At 41.1% G+C, this 14,985-nt stretch overlaps 1 protein-coding gene and 1 long non-coding RNA gene across 4 annotated transcripts; both read right to left on the reverse strand.

Annotated features, from left to right (window-relative positions):
• Positions 1 to 78: 78 nt before the first annotated feature.
• Positions 79 to 6,519, reverse strand: LOC115116460 (putative methyltransferase DDB_G0268948). Its single transcript, XM_065013233.1, has 6 exons — positions 6,181 to 6,519; positions 4,321 to 4,481; positions 3,692 to 3,905; positions 3,137 to 3,237; positions 2,682 to 2,819; positions 79 to 398 (listed from the first exon to the last, which is right to left on the reverse strand). The coding sequence occupies exons 1-6, from the start codon at positions 6,289 to 6,291 to the stop codon at positions 308 to 310; spliced, it is 816 nt and encodes a 271-aa protein (XP_064869305.1). The 5' UTR covers positions 6,292 to 6,519; the 3' UTR covers positions 79 to 307.
• Positions 6,520 to 10,081: 3,562 nt separating this feature from the next.
• LOC135565660 (uncharacterized) lies at positions 10,082 to 14,603 on the reverse strand. 3 transcript variants are annotated; one of them, XR_010461745.1, is made up of 8 exons: positions 13,427 to 14,602; positions 13,060 to 13,130; positions 12,797 to 12,972; positions 12,645 to 12,706; positions 12,106 to 12,562; positions 11,338 to 12,026; positions 10,945 to 11,056; positions 10,082 to 10,850 (listed from the first exon to the last, which is right to left on the reverse strand). It is a non-coding gene; the product is annotated as an uncharacterized LOC135565660 (long non-coding RNA). The 3 variants fall into 3 exon arrangements; XR_010461744.1 differs by having other exon boundaries at positions 13,060 to 14,603; XR_010461746.1 differs by lacking the exons at positions 10,082 to 10,850; positions 10,945 to 11,056 and adding an exon at positions 11,063 to 11,268 and having other exon boundaries at positions 13,060 to 14,602.
• Positions 14,604 to 14,985: the final 382 nt, after the last annotated feature.

Raw genomic sequence — 14,985 nt, forward strand, 5'->3', positions numbered from 1 at the left:
AACTGATCCTAAAATCCATACTCCTAATATTACTCTGAGACACTTGATACGGCCCTAAAATTAAATCATATTCAAAAGTTATGATTGTGTCTGCAGACATTTTATTGTCAATCTCAGGCAAGGAAGATAATGATGTGACTAAGGCTAATAGTTTGCTCTACATTACAATGCATAAAAGAGACAACCAAAGGGACTTCAATGACATCTTATGTGAACAGAATACTACTTAACAACAGCTTAAACATGATTGACACAAGCTTAAGAAACATCTGTCTACACACAAACACATTCACACTGTAAAGAGTGTTCACTCTGGTTTACACGCCAGGACACAGAAATACTCCAGCGTCACTTCCATGAGTGTGTCTGGTGATGTGACTCCCATCTCCTTCAGAAACCTGCAATATGACGTCAATCTATTTTATAAAATAATTTCATCTGGGATGGACCATAAAAGTGGCATACAAGTAAATAGAATTAATTATTTTGATTATTTGTTCATTTGGCATACAAGTAAATAAAGTCATTTATTTTGATTATTTGTTCATTTTCATTTTTCATTTTTTTGGTTCATTTAATCTTTAGTCTAAGACGGGGGGCTAATCTGACAGATGGAATTGTTTTAAGTTGGTCATACCTATGGATCATTTAGCTATTTGATTGAGAATTGTAGGACCCCTTTAGGTATAAAGATATATATACAGTGGGGCAAAAAAGTATTTAGTCAGCCACCAATTGTGCAAGTTCTCCCACTTAAAAAGATGAGAGGCCTGTAATTTTCATCATAGGTTCACTTCAACTATGACAGACAAAATGAGAAAAAAAATCCAGAAAATCACATTGTAGGATTTTGAATGAATTTATTTGCAAATTATGGTGGAAAATAAGTATTTGGTCACCTACAAACAAACAAGAATTCTGGCTCTCACAGACCTGTAACTTCTTCTTTAAGAGGCTCCTCTGTCCTCCACTCGTTACCTGTATTAATGGCACCTGTTTGAACTTGTTATCAGTATAAAAGACACCTGTCCACAACCTCAAACAGTCACACTCCAAACTCCACTATGGCCAAGACCAAAGAGCTGTCAAAGGACACCAGAAACAAAATTGTAGACCTGCACCAGGCTGGGAAGACTGAATCTGCAATAGGTAAGCAGCTTGGTTTGAAGAAATCAACTGTGGGAGCAATTATTGGGAAATGGAAGACATACAAGACCACTGATAATCTCTCTCGGTCTGGGGCTCCACGCAAGATCTCACCCCGTGGGGTCAAAATGATCACAAGAATGGTGAGCAAAAATCCCACAACCACACGGGGGGACCTAGTGAATGACCTGCAGAGAGCTGAGACCAAAGTAACAAAGCCTACCATCAGTAACACACTACGCCGCCAGGGACTCAAATCCTGTAGTGCCAGACGTGTCCCCCTGCTTAAGCCAGTACATGTCCAGGCCCGTCAGAAGTTTGCTAGAGAGCATTTGGATGATCCAGAAGAAGATTGGGGGAATGTCATATGGTCAGATGAAACCAAAATAGAACTTTTTGGTAAAAACTCAAATCGTCATGTTTGGAGGACAAAGAATGCTAAGTTGCATCCAAAGAACACCATACCTACTGTGAAGCATGGGGGTGGAAACATCATGCTTTGGGGCTGTTTTTGTGCAAAGGGACCAGGACGACTGATTCGTGTAAAGGAAAGAATGAATGGGGCCATGTATCGTGAGATTTTGAGTGAAAACCTCCTTCCATCAGCAAGGGCATTGAAGATGAAACGTGGATGGGTCTTTCAGCATGACAATGGTCCCAAACACATCGCCCGGGCAACGAAGGAGTGCTTTCGTAAGAAGCATTTCAAGGTCCTGGAGTGGCCTAGCCAGTCTCCAGATCTCAACCCCATAGAAAATCTTTGGAGGGAGTTGAAAGTCCGTGTTGCCCAGCAACAGCCCCAAAACATCACTGCTCTAGAGAAGATCTGCAAGGAGGAATGGGCCAAAATACCAGCAACAGTGTGTGAAAACCTTGTGGAGACTTACAGAAAACGTTTGATCTCTGTCATTGCCAACAAAGGGTATATAACAAAGTATTGAGACACTTTTGTTATTGACCAAATACTTATTTTCCACCATAATTTGCAAATAAATTCATTAAAAATCCTACAATGTGATTATTTTGATTTTTTTTCTCATTTTGTCTGTCATAGTTGAAGTGTACCTATGATGAAAATTACAGGCCTCTCTCATCTTTTTAAGTGGGAGAACTTACGAGACTCCTGGCACTTGTGGGGGTCGTAGAGCAAAGAAGAGAACACCATCGTGTTCATGAGAGTCTATACATACAATGGTCAATAGTTTGTAGGTCAAACTGTTCGGACGCTACAGATGATTTTCGGGATGTCTCATGGTCTGACAAACACGGCTCTAGCTCTGTCACATTTCACTGCAGATGTTGAAGTGTGACACTGGCAGATGCGTTGGATTGAGACGTATCCAATGCAACAAAACATAAACAGTATCTCTAGCGTAAACTGATGGATTTTGATGGGTATTTATTTGTTATGTAACTTAAACTGACACACTGGTTTATCAATCGACTCCACAGGGTTAATTAGCTAATTAGTTCAGTCATTGGTTCATTCATCCAATCAGTCATTCATTCATCCGTTGATTGATCAGGGTTGTTACCTGTCAAGTGTTCTCTGCAGCAGTGCGGTGGCAGCATCAGGCTCGGCCCTCTGTAAGGCCTGGTACATGGAGAAGGACTCCATGAAGCCCACTATGTTCCTCACTGAGATCTGCTGCTTCAGTGGGATACACTCAACCCTGAAAGAAGAACAGATACCCACACACTGTTGAATTGAGAGGAGAGTCATAGTGGATGCCCTATTTACCCAGGGGGGCCAAGAGGTTTAAGTCAAGTAAGTCATAATATTGAATACTCCTGCAGTTTATTGAGAACAACATTTGATTTTGACCACCTGGGAGTCACTAGGTGTGAGTGTATTACTTCTGTATATATATATATATATATAATTCTCAAATAGAAACTCAGAGACACAGGGTCAAAGTCACACCATGAGAAATGTTTTAATGTGTAACAGGCTGTTCTACTGGGTTCTCACAGAGGCTAAATGAGTTACCTCTTTTTGTCAGGGAAGGGGATAGCAGTGTAAAGCTCCTGTAGTTTGATGTTGGCCAATGCTACCCGTGTGCTGGTGTATGGTAACAGCACCTTCTTGAACTGGGGATAGCAAAGTCAAATCTCAGTCAGGAAACTTGGTACTTATATCAAACACAGAATTGTGAGGGTTTGTTGTATCATACAGGTGAACCCAAGGAAATTAAACTATTTTTCACAAGAGAAATGTCTCAATAGGGCCGTAAACAAACATTTTGTAAGCATACTGTAAATGAAAACAACAATTGTACTTAGTACCCAATGAAAATAAACATATGACACACTAAACCAATTAAGTGGCGGCAGGGTAGCCTAGTGGTTAGGGCGTTGGAATAGTAACCGAAAGGTTGCAAGTTCATATCCCCGAGCTGACAAGGTACAAATCTGTCATTCTACCCCTGAACAGGCAGTTAACCCAAATAAGAATTTGTTCTTAACTGACTTGCCTTAAGTAAAGGTAAAATTAAAAAAGTGGCATTAGTTTGATAGAATGTCATTCTAGTTCTGTGTTTTTCACCTCATCACAGATGTCAGTGAGTCTGTCCCCACATGAGCCGTAATGGAGTCTGAAGTTATCAGCAAAGCCAAGCAGAGCCATGCAGCCACAAGGCTTCAGGACCCGGCCTGCCTCCAAGAGGAACCGCTGCTGGTCAAACCAATGGGCCGCTGAGGCTGCAGTCAGTAGGTCCACAGAAGCATCCGGAAACGGCAGCTCCTCAGCTGTCCCTTTCCTGTATAGTAAGTATTAAGACACAGCACCAAATATTGAGGATTTCTACATAAACTAACATATTAACTAGGGGCCTATTGAAAGTGGGAAGCTACTGCTGACCTTTGTGCTGAGTGTAATTGACCGTCTCTGCAGATTGTCATCACTGTTCCTTTTTAAACAAAATACACGTTGTACACGAGCCAAGTGTGGACCAAACATTTACTCCCATTCAAAATCCTATTATCCCTAAACCCTAACCCTAATTCTAACCCTAACCCCGAACTAAACCTAACCCTAACTCCTAACCCTTACCCAAAAACCAAACTCAAAAATAGCATTTTTTCTTAATGTATGGGGAACTGAAAAATGTCCCCACTTGTCACATTTTCAAAAGGATAGTAAAGTTAAACACACACATAGACACATTCAAATACCTGTAGGTGATGTTGTTGAACCCTGTCACTGCCCTGGCCTCCTCCAGTTGGCACTCGCTGATGTCGATGCCCACCACTTCCTGGAAGTGTGGGGCCATCAGGCGTGAGTTCTGCCCTGTCCCACAGCCCAGGTCCACAGCTAGGGCATGAGGCTGGACTTTCTAAAGAGGGGGGACCAGTGAGACACTATATATCTAGCCTTCACTAAAGGAGAGTGATAGCTAGTGAGTGTAAATGTGATGTTCAATACAGATAATATACAGTACCAGCTAAAAGTTTGGACAAACTAACTCATTCAAGGGTTTTTCTTAACTTTTGCTATTTTCTATATTCTAGAATATTAGTGAAGACATCAAAACTCTGAAATAACACATATGGTATCATGTAGTAACCAAAAAATTGTTAATTAAATCAAAAAATATGTTTTAGACTCTTCAAAGTTGCCACCTTTTTCCTTGATGACAGCTTTACACACACTTGCATTCTCTCAACCAGCTTCACCTGAAATACTTTTCCAACAGTCTTGAAGGAGTTCCCACATATGCTGAGCACTTGTTGGCTGCTTTTCCTTCACTCTGCGGTCCAACTCATCCCAAACCATCTCAATTGGGTTGAGGTCGGGTGATTGTGGAGTCCAGGTCATCTGATGCAACACTCCATCACTCTCCTTGTTCAAATAGCCCTTACACAGCCTGGAGGTGTGTTGGGTCATTGTCCTGTTAAAAAATAAATGAAAGTGCCACTAAGCGCAAACCAGATGGGATCACGTATTGCTGTAGAATGCTGTGGTAAACATGCTGGTTAAGTGTGCCTTGAATTCTAAATAAATCACCAACAGTGTCACCAGCAAAGCACCTCCACACCTTAACACCTCCTCCTCCATGCTCTACAGTGGGAAATACACATGCAGAGATCATCCGTTCATCCACACCGCGTCTCACAAAGACACGGTGGTTTGAACCAAAAATTACACATTTGGACTCATCAGACCAAAGGACAGATTTCCACCGGTCTAATATCCATTGATCATGTTCCTTGGCCCAAGCAAGTCTCTTCTTCTTATTGGTGCCCTTAGTTGTGTTTTCTTTGCAGCAATTCGACCATGAAGGCCTGATTCACGCGGTCTCCTCTAAACAGTTGATGTTGAGATGTCTGTTACTTGAAATCTGTGAAGCTTTTATTTGGGCTGCAATTTCTGTTGCTGGTAACTAATGAACTGATCCTCTGCAGCAGAGGAAACTCTGGGTCTTCTTTTCCTGTGGCGGTCCTCATGAGAGCCAGTTTCATCATAGTGCTTGATGGTTTTTGCGACTGCGCTTGAAGAAACTTTCAAAGTTCTTTCAATTTTCCGCATTGACTGACATGTCTTAAAGTAATGATGGACTCTCATTTCTCTTTGCTCATTAGAGCTGTTCTTGCCATAATATTGTCTTGGTCTTTTACCAAATGGGCTATCTTCTGTATACCACCCCTACCTTGTCACAATACAACCGATTGGCTCAAACACATTAAGATGGAAAGAAATTCTACAAATGAACTTTTATCAAGGCACACTTGCTAATTGAAATGCATTCCAGGTGACTACCTCACGAAGCTGTTTGAGAGAATGCCAAGAGTGTGCAAAGCTGCCATCAAGGCAAAGGGTGGCTACTTTGAAGAATCTCAGATATATAAAACATGTATTTATTTGTTTAACACTTTTTTTTGGTTACTACATGATTCCATATATGTTATTTCATAGTTTTGATGTTTTCACTATTATTCTACAATGTAGAAAATGTTAAAAATAAAGAAAAACCCTTGAATTGGTTGGTTTGTCCAAATTTTTGATATGTACTGTATATTAAACTCTGGTATCACCTTCCTTTCCAGGTAATGCAGGATGATGTCTCTGATCTCCTCTGGGGGTACAAAGCGGTACCTCTGGTAGATGGAGGCATGGTGTTTCTCCTCAAACATCCGGTAGGTCATGGTGCTCTGCTGTCGTCTGCTCCGCTAGCCTAGTGCTCCTTCCAGCTTGCAGTGACTCAGCAGAGACACAGACACAGAGACTGATCTGCTCCTTCACTAGGATCTGTCAATCATTACATGGAAGGAGGAGATATACCGTATACAGTGGGGCAAAAAGTATTTAGTCAGCCACCAATTGTGCAAGTTCTCCCAATTAAAAAGATGAGAGAGGCCTGTAATTTTCATCATAGGTACACTTCAACTATGACAGACAAAATGAGAAAGAAAATCCAGAAAATCACATTGTAGGATTTTTAATGAATTTATTTGTAAATTATGGTGGAAAATAAGTATTTGGTCAATAACAAAAGTTGATCTCAATACTTTGTTATATACCCTTTGTTGGTAATGACATAGGTCAAACGTTTTCTGTAAGTCTTCACAAGGTTTTCACATGGGGTTGAGATCTGGAGACTGGCTAGGCCACTCCAGGACCTTGAAATGCTTCTTACGAAAGCACTCCTTCGTTGCCCGGGAGATGTGTTTGGGACCATTGTCATGCTGAAAGACCCATCCACGTTTCATCTTCAATGCCCTTGCTGATGGAAGGAGGTTTTCACTCAAACTCTCACGATACATGGCCCCATTCATTCTTTCCTTTACACGGATCAGTCGTCCTGGTCCCTTTGCACAAAAACAGCCCCAAAGCATGATGTTTCCACCCCCATGCTTCACAGTAGGTATGGTGTTCTTTGGATGCAACTCAGCAGTCTTTGTCCTCCAAACACGACGAGTTGAGTTTTTACCAAAAAGTTATATTTTGGTTTCATCTGACCATATGACATTCTCCCAATCTTCTTCTGGATCATCCAAATGCTCTCTAGCAAACTTCCGACGGGCCTAGACATGTACTGGCTTAAGCAGGGAGACACGTCTGGCACTGCAGAATTTGAGTCCCTGGCGGCGTAGTGTGTTACTGATGGTAGGCTTTGTTACTTTGGTCTCAGCTCTCTGCAGGTCATTCACTAAGTTCCCCCGTGTGGTTGTGGGATTTTTGCTCACCGTTCTTGTGATCATTTTGACCCCACGGGGTGAGATCTTGCGTGGAGCCCCAGACCGAGAGAGATTATCAGTGGTCTTGTATGTCTTCCATTTCCCAATAATTGCTCCCACAGTTGATTTCTTCAAACCAAGCTGCTTACCTATTGCAGATTCAGTCTTCCCAGCCTGGTGCAGGTCTACAATTTTGTTTCTGGTGTCCTTTGACAGCTCTTTGGTCTTGGCCATAGTGGAGTTTGGAGTGTAACTGTTTGAGGCTGTGGACAGGTGTCTTTTATACTGATAACAAGTTCAAACAGGTGCCATTAATAAAGGTAACGAGTGGAGGACAGAGGAGCCTCTTAAAGAAGAAGTTACAGGTCTGTGAGAGCCAGAAATCTTGCTTGTTTGTAGGTGACCAAATGCTTATTTTCCACCATAATTTGCAAATAAATTCATTAAAAATCCTACAATGTGATTTTCTGGTTTTTGTTTTGTTTCTAATTTTTCTGTCATAGTTGAAGTGTACCTATGATGGAAATTACAGGCCTCTCATCTTTATAAGTGGGAGAACTTGCACAATTGGTGACTGACTAAATACTTTTTTGCCCCACTGTATAAGGAGTAGGACAGAGGAGGCTACTGGTAGTAGTCACTCAGTCACATAGAGGAGAGGTTTAAAGAGATTCTATGACACCTGGGCTGCTAAGATAAAATAACTTGTTGATTTGTCTGTGATGTGTGGAACGATAACGTCCGATAAGGGCCACAATAATGACATGCCCATAGATAGAGTAGTGGTTTAAAACATGTCATAGTGTCTTACAGTATGTCTTATGTCTTATGCAGGTACCGCATTCAGTGCATTTAAGACAAAAGTTGCGAAACTAGGATCCCATGATGCAGGGATTAGGTTATCGAACAGAACAGTTTCCTGAACAATAACAAAAAACAAGAACAAGTACAGAAATGTTTAAAAGTCTTCTGAAAGTCTGCAATGAAGTCCTATTCAATTGTAATGTCGAATATAACAAAATCACCTTCCAAAATGCAATGTAGCTTGTAAAGCCATATGTGTTCCTCTCTCACCTGAAAATTCCACGTAAGCAAAGTTGCCAGGTCCCTCTCACAGTACTACCGGAAGTGTGCCCAGATTGTCCAAATAGCCATATGCATGCTGGGGCCTCAGTGTTAACCCTTGACTGTCCAGAATATTGAACCCATTGTAAACCCTTGCTGACCCAGAGCATGTATAACATTGGAGATGTTTACATTTCAATTGACAGTAATTACGTAATGATAAGCAAGTGATTTAACCCCCCCTAGAAGCATGACTAAATCATTTCTAGAGGGAGTGAATGGTGGAACATAGTGATGACAAACCTGCAATATAAGACAACATATAGGTCCATAGAAATAGGAAGGAACTGCACTGAATTTATTTGCAGCCTTTGTTTATTTGTTTTTATGTTTATTTTTTTGTTAGATTACACTTGTACAGAAAGATAAATAAAATAATTATACATGCTGACAATAAACATGAAGCTACAGTAACTTTCAGTTTTATGTGTAATGCCTTGATAGTTCAGATTTTAGTGCAATGTAAAAATCTGTGTTCCATCATTGTAACGGCTTTCTAATGGTGAAGGAGAGTCGGACCAAACTGCAGCGTGTCTATTGTGATTCATCTTTAATAAACAAACGTAACACACAACAAAACACTAACACTACAAAACGAAAACAGCCTATACAAGTGTCTACTAACCTCTAACCAGGACATCAAGACACACAGGACAATCAACCACTATACAACCAAAGAATATGGCTGCCTAAATATGGTTCCCAATCAGAGACAACGGTAAACACCTGCCTCTGATTGAGAACCACTTCAGACAGCCATAGACTCTCCTAGAACACCCCACTAAGCTACAATCCCACTATACACACATTCCAAAATCCCAAGACAAAACACACCACAATACAAAAACTCTATGCCACACCCTGGCCTGACCCAATACATGAAGAAAACACAAAATACTTAGACCAGGGGCCTGTTGCACAAAACTAGGATAAGGGATTAAGCCAGGATATCTTGGTGATCCTGGCTCAATTGATCCGTAATCCGGTTGCACTAAAGATGGATAGGGGGCAGGAGGATATGTTATGGTATAAATTACCATGGAGATTTATTCTGTGGAGCTAGCCTGCTCCAGACCAGGCTAAATTCCAGGATCTATTTAATCTCATCCCTAATGTCAGTCAGCAGTCACCACAAATGGAAACCAATAGTTATTTCACTGCTCACTATACATTGTTATCACATAACTAGACCCACTGTTATTATTTAAACGTTTGTGATCATTAATTTCAATGATTTTGGATAAAAAATGATTTTTAGATGATGTTGCTATCATTAGATAATTTACAGTTTCCCATAGACTATAAGGCTATATATAAAATGATAGAATATTAGGGCCACAGAGGGGAAAAAAACAAGTCATAATATTGTAACCAGTTGTTTTAAAGGAGGACAGTTGTTAAAATGACAGATGTGGGGCATTTCGTGAAATTGTACTTCTGTTTATGAAACCATACTAAGACATGCTGATGTGCCAGAATATTAAGTATCACATTGTCATAAGTATCAAAACTGTAAAAACAATATGTAGCTTTTCTGCAGAAAGAACCAGCCTCATAAATGTATGACTTTATCCTTTTTCTTCAGTGTGGCCCTAGTACTCTGTCATATAAACAAAGACACATTCCATATGAATATAAAAACACAATGTGTAACATTATGTTCCTTTATTGAATAAGGACAAAACAAAGCAGGTAAACCATCAGCTCCTTTCGAAACTGAAGTCACAGTGACTCTACAAGATGGAAAGCACAGAATCCAAGCATATTATACAAAATGATACATACACATTCAAAGGTCTGTATATAACACACCCTGCATGTCTGCACACTAAAATAAATGCAGGACAAATCCATACACATCAACTGAACAGACAAATGAATGGATGCAGTAGCCTCCTGCAGCCTTGTATTACACACAGTATACCGCACAAACATCATAAGAGGCCAAATTGGTCAAAAAACGAACCCAAAAAAAAAACCAAATTCCTCTGCCACCGCAGGACATATTTAACCAAAATTGAAAGCACACATACTAACTAAAATAATTCAACACATATTGGTCCCTCAGCAGCCGACCACTGTCGTCATCAGGGAAGATTGCCGGATTGTCCCAGTCCATGGCTGGTGGCACTCTGGGGGCCCTCTCCTTCCTCAGGCAGGCCACATTGTGGAGGACAGCACAAGCCACAGTAATATCACATGCCCTAACAGGGCTGACCCTTAATTTGTGAAGGCAGTGAAAGCGTGCCTTCAGGAGGCCAAAGGTCATTTCAACTCTGGCCCTGGTCCTGGCATGGGCATGGTTGTAGGCCTGCTGTGCTTCCTGGGGGTCTGTGAAAGGTGTCAGGAGAAAAGGCTGGCAGCCATACCCCTGTCTCCCAGCAACACACCAGAGAATTCACCTGTCAACACAAAATCTCATCATTACTACCTCATAAACACAGTGATATTCTTGACACAGCCATGATGGTTATAAATAGGGGTTGTGTGGCTTACCTTGTGATAGGCACTGATAGATTTCAGAGGCCCGAAAGATTCTGGAGTCATGGACTGAGCCAGGCCATTTTGCCACAACATTGCTGATCACACAGTCAGCATTGCAGACCATCTGAAATCATAAGATGAGGAATATTACACCAATCAATGCACATCACTGGCAATGCAGAGTGTTCGTCAATGGACAATATCAAAAAGTTATGTTCACCTGAACATTAATGCTGTGAAAGGATTTCCTATTCACAAAATCGGCCTCATGGGCACCTGAGGGGGCTTTTATCCTTATGTGTGTGCAGTCCACTGCACCAATGACATTGGGGAAACCTGTCACACAAAGTAATGAGTATCCTACTATGTGTTAACAGTTGTCCTGTAATTTGTAGATCCTCTTACCTGCAATCCTATAGAACTCCTCTTTGATGTCACAGAGTCTTCTGTGGCCAGGGAAGGAGATGAAGACATCTGCTAATACTTTGATAGCCAGACACACACTCCTTATTGTGCGGCAAATTGTGGCCTTGTTCAGCTGTTCTGCATCCCCCACTGAGTACAGGAAGGCTCCACTAGCAAAAAAAGACGCAAGGCCACACAAACCATTTGCTCCACACTCAGTGCATGGCTCCGTGCAGTGCGGTGCTTAATCCTGGGACCCAGTAGTCTGCATAGATACCTGATGCCATCTGCAGAAAACCTGTATCTTTCATATAGATGGTCATCAGGGAAGGCCAGTGGGTCCAACCGGTCCCTGAAGACCCTTTCTCGCCTGAAGGCTCTCCTCAGCACAAGTGCTTCTTCATCCACCACATCTCGCACGAATGGGCATGCCATTGTCAGAGCAGAAAGGAACACACAATTTTGGGCCTTCATATAGGCTAGTGGCCACACCTGGTGCTGGGGGTGGGCAAAAGAGGGCGATGCCTTATAACGATGACTTGGTTGTACTGATTGCTGGGAAAATAAAAAAAACCTTAGAAAGATGCCACCGTCCTGTGTGCTCACAATAAGAGCTCATATGTCATGGCTCACTTGACTTTACGAGAATATACCTAATTTTTATTTTGAGCTGTGTCATCTTCTTGGAGCTGGGGGAGGAAAGAAAAATAATGATTAATACATTTGTGTTACAGTTAGCATACAGTGTACATTGAAGGCATATCTCACCTCCCTCTCAAGTTTTTTTATTTCAAGGTCCAGTTTCCTAATTGTCCTCTTTTTTATTTCGGACTCCAGTGCAAGATTTTCCATCTTTTTCTTCTTGTACTGAATGTCTATGTCTGCCAGTTCTATTTGGCGCCGGAGGTGGTTGCCATACAACTTTCTGATAGCTTGTGAGCTCTGTGAACACAATACAATTAGCGCAGCTGGAATTTGGCAGGATGTGGTGTCCTTTTATTAATACGCACTATGTTGCCAGGCTGGTTTTCCCACTGTATAGCATCTGGGTCCTGTAAAAGAAATGAGATTTTTGATTTTGATGAGGACTCCTCACCATTGTAGAGTAAATAGTACTTTCACAGTCTTAACATGATACCTCATGCCTTCTGGAATCCAGAGAGATGGTCTCCTCCTCATCATCGTCTCCATCATGTGCTGTTGCTGCTGCACTGGGGCCTTCACCCTATCACATTTAATCGGATTCATATTGAAGCTAGTAGACAAGACATGCCAGGCCTACAGTATGCCTTTGATGGAGTACTCACTGGATCAGCATCGTCTGGTGCTTGTGCTGGTGGCTCTAACAGGAACACAGTGCTGCCAGGCACTGCAAGGCAATAGGTAAACCAAAGTCAGACAGTCCAAATTGATTCAATATGAATGTGGTTGTATCCCATGTAGAGATGGAAGGACATACCTTGAATGAAGCGGGTGGCATCTTGGGAGGAACCTATGCTCGTCTCTTTCCCCCAGGGATCCCCTCTAAGATGGGCCTGCCTTTATTTAGCTCCAAGGCCATGTCCTCTGCTGGGGTAAGGTCAGCCTTTGGTGACCCACCACCCGTGCCTTGTCTGTGGGTATTCTTTTTCACTGCTAAAACAGTACAGACAATGTGTGAGCAGGCACCTTCTGGGTACAATATATGCTTGTGCTTTGTTAAATATTAGTCAGGGACCATACCATTCTGCAGAATGTTCTTGTATTTGATTTTGACCTGCTGCCATGTCCGTTTTGGCCCGTTCATGTTTAATCTACACACACACACACACACACACACACACACACACAATGGAGTCACACTGCAAAAAAATTACTTGGTATTTTTGTCTTGTTTTCAGTAAAAATATCAAAAAATGTATCATAGCTTTATACAGTGTGATGGAGTTACTTTACACAATTTCACTCATATCTGCAGTGCATTTCAATTAAAAATTTAACCGTTTCATAATTACAGTACAACTGCATTTTTGGAGATGTGAATTAAATATTTGAATTGTAATTGTGATGTTTCAGCGGAGCGGTGAGTGTGTAATTGTGCACTACTTACGCATTCAGGCGGTCTGCAATACTTTGCCACGCTTTTTCTCTTTGCTTTATCACTGTGGCGGTGTTGCCTTTCTTCTTAATTATATCTTTTACCTCCTCGTATGCCTCCATGAGGATTTGTGCTTCCGACGGGGAAAAGTACGCGGCTCTAGTTGCCATGGTAAATCAGTTAATCTGTGGCGGGGTCTATTTGAGTGAGCCGTGAGCGCGCACCTATCCAGGATTGGTTTCACCTGGCTTAATGAATCCGTGTCTGCTCATCCTGGCTTGGTCTTTGTGCAACCAATTAAGCCTGGACGCACATGTTTTGGCTTCATTGAGCTCAGCTGAGTCATTTATCCCGGATGTCTTAATTCTACTTTTGTGCAACAGGCCACAGGGCGTGACAATCATGCTGCTCATAATAGCGTTGTTCCACCAATTTGCTGCATTTTGAGAAATGTAACTTGGTTTGATTTCACCTCATTTTAACATTATTTCATAAATAACACACGTTCAACTTCATAAAAACCCTTTTAATCAATTCAAGAGGTTAAAAAAATGACTATAGTAAGTGACTGTTAAAGGGGCAATCAGCAGTTGCTACATCCATTTTTGGACTTATAAATTAATGATATGTTACCATTGATTCTTGAAGAATATAACTTATAAATGCCTCATGAACGTAGTTCAACTGTCATACACCATCAGAACCCAAAATATAAGCTTGCTCTATTCCAATGTTGGTAAACAAAGTACATTTTAACAAACGCCATAATAGCCGCAAAACACAGTTAAACGATCATTTTGATATTTCAGAGTGGTTACAGTTCTCCAGCCCCATCCCTCAGCTTTTCACCCAAACAGGGGAGGGGAACAGCTTTGTAATTGTTTCTACTGCTGATTTCCACTTTAAGTGGCAAATAAAGAAGCAGGGTTGACCGTAACAGGGTTGACGATTTCATTATTTATCTTAAAGTTTCACAAAAAGTGTTAAATTGTTCAAACATTTCTAGCCTGTCTATCTATGGGTAACAGAGTTGACATGTTACGCTCAACCTGCTCAGTTTACCACCACAAAACACCAGCAAATTGCCAAAAATAGTACAACCAGCTCACCTGCTTTCACACTATGATTTGACTATGTTCAATCTTTAAAAAAAATATATATTATAGTTTCACCATTTTAGAACTACAGAACAGTAACACATAAAAGGGTTGACTTTAAAATGAAGGACAGACGTAAATGACACACTAATTACATGAACTGAATAATAATCTTTGGAAATAACTTTGTCAAAGCAACAAATGACTACTGCTTTACAATTATGGTGAAAAAAGAGATGACTATGAATGATGACTATGAGACACAGCTCAATAAGAATACTCTGGTGAATCCTGCTGGCGTGTGTATTGGAGTATAATCATGGAATTTCTGCAGAAGTGAAGTCTCAGTTCATTGAATGAAACCTTCTAGCCAATACAATTTCATTAATTGCTGAGGGGAGTCTTAAAATAAGTGTCCAGGGAAAATCTCACTGTTAAAAGTTCATAGTCTGTTAATACCCAAATAATGTTATT

This window comes from Oncorhynchus nerka, linkage group LG3, assembly GCF_034236695.1.
Source record: "Oncorhynchus nerka isolate Pitt River linkage group LG3, Oner_Uvic_2.0, whole genome shotgun sequence".
Lineage (NCBI taxonomy): Eukaryota > Metazoa > Chordata > Actinopteri > Salmoniformes > Salmonidae > Oncorhynchus > Oncorhynchus nerka.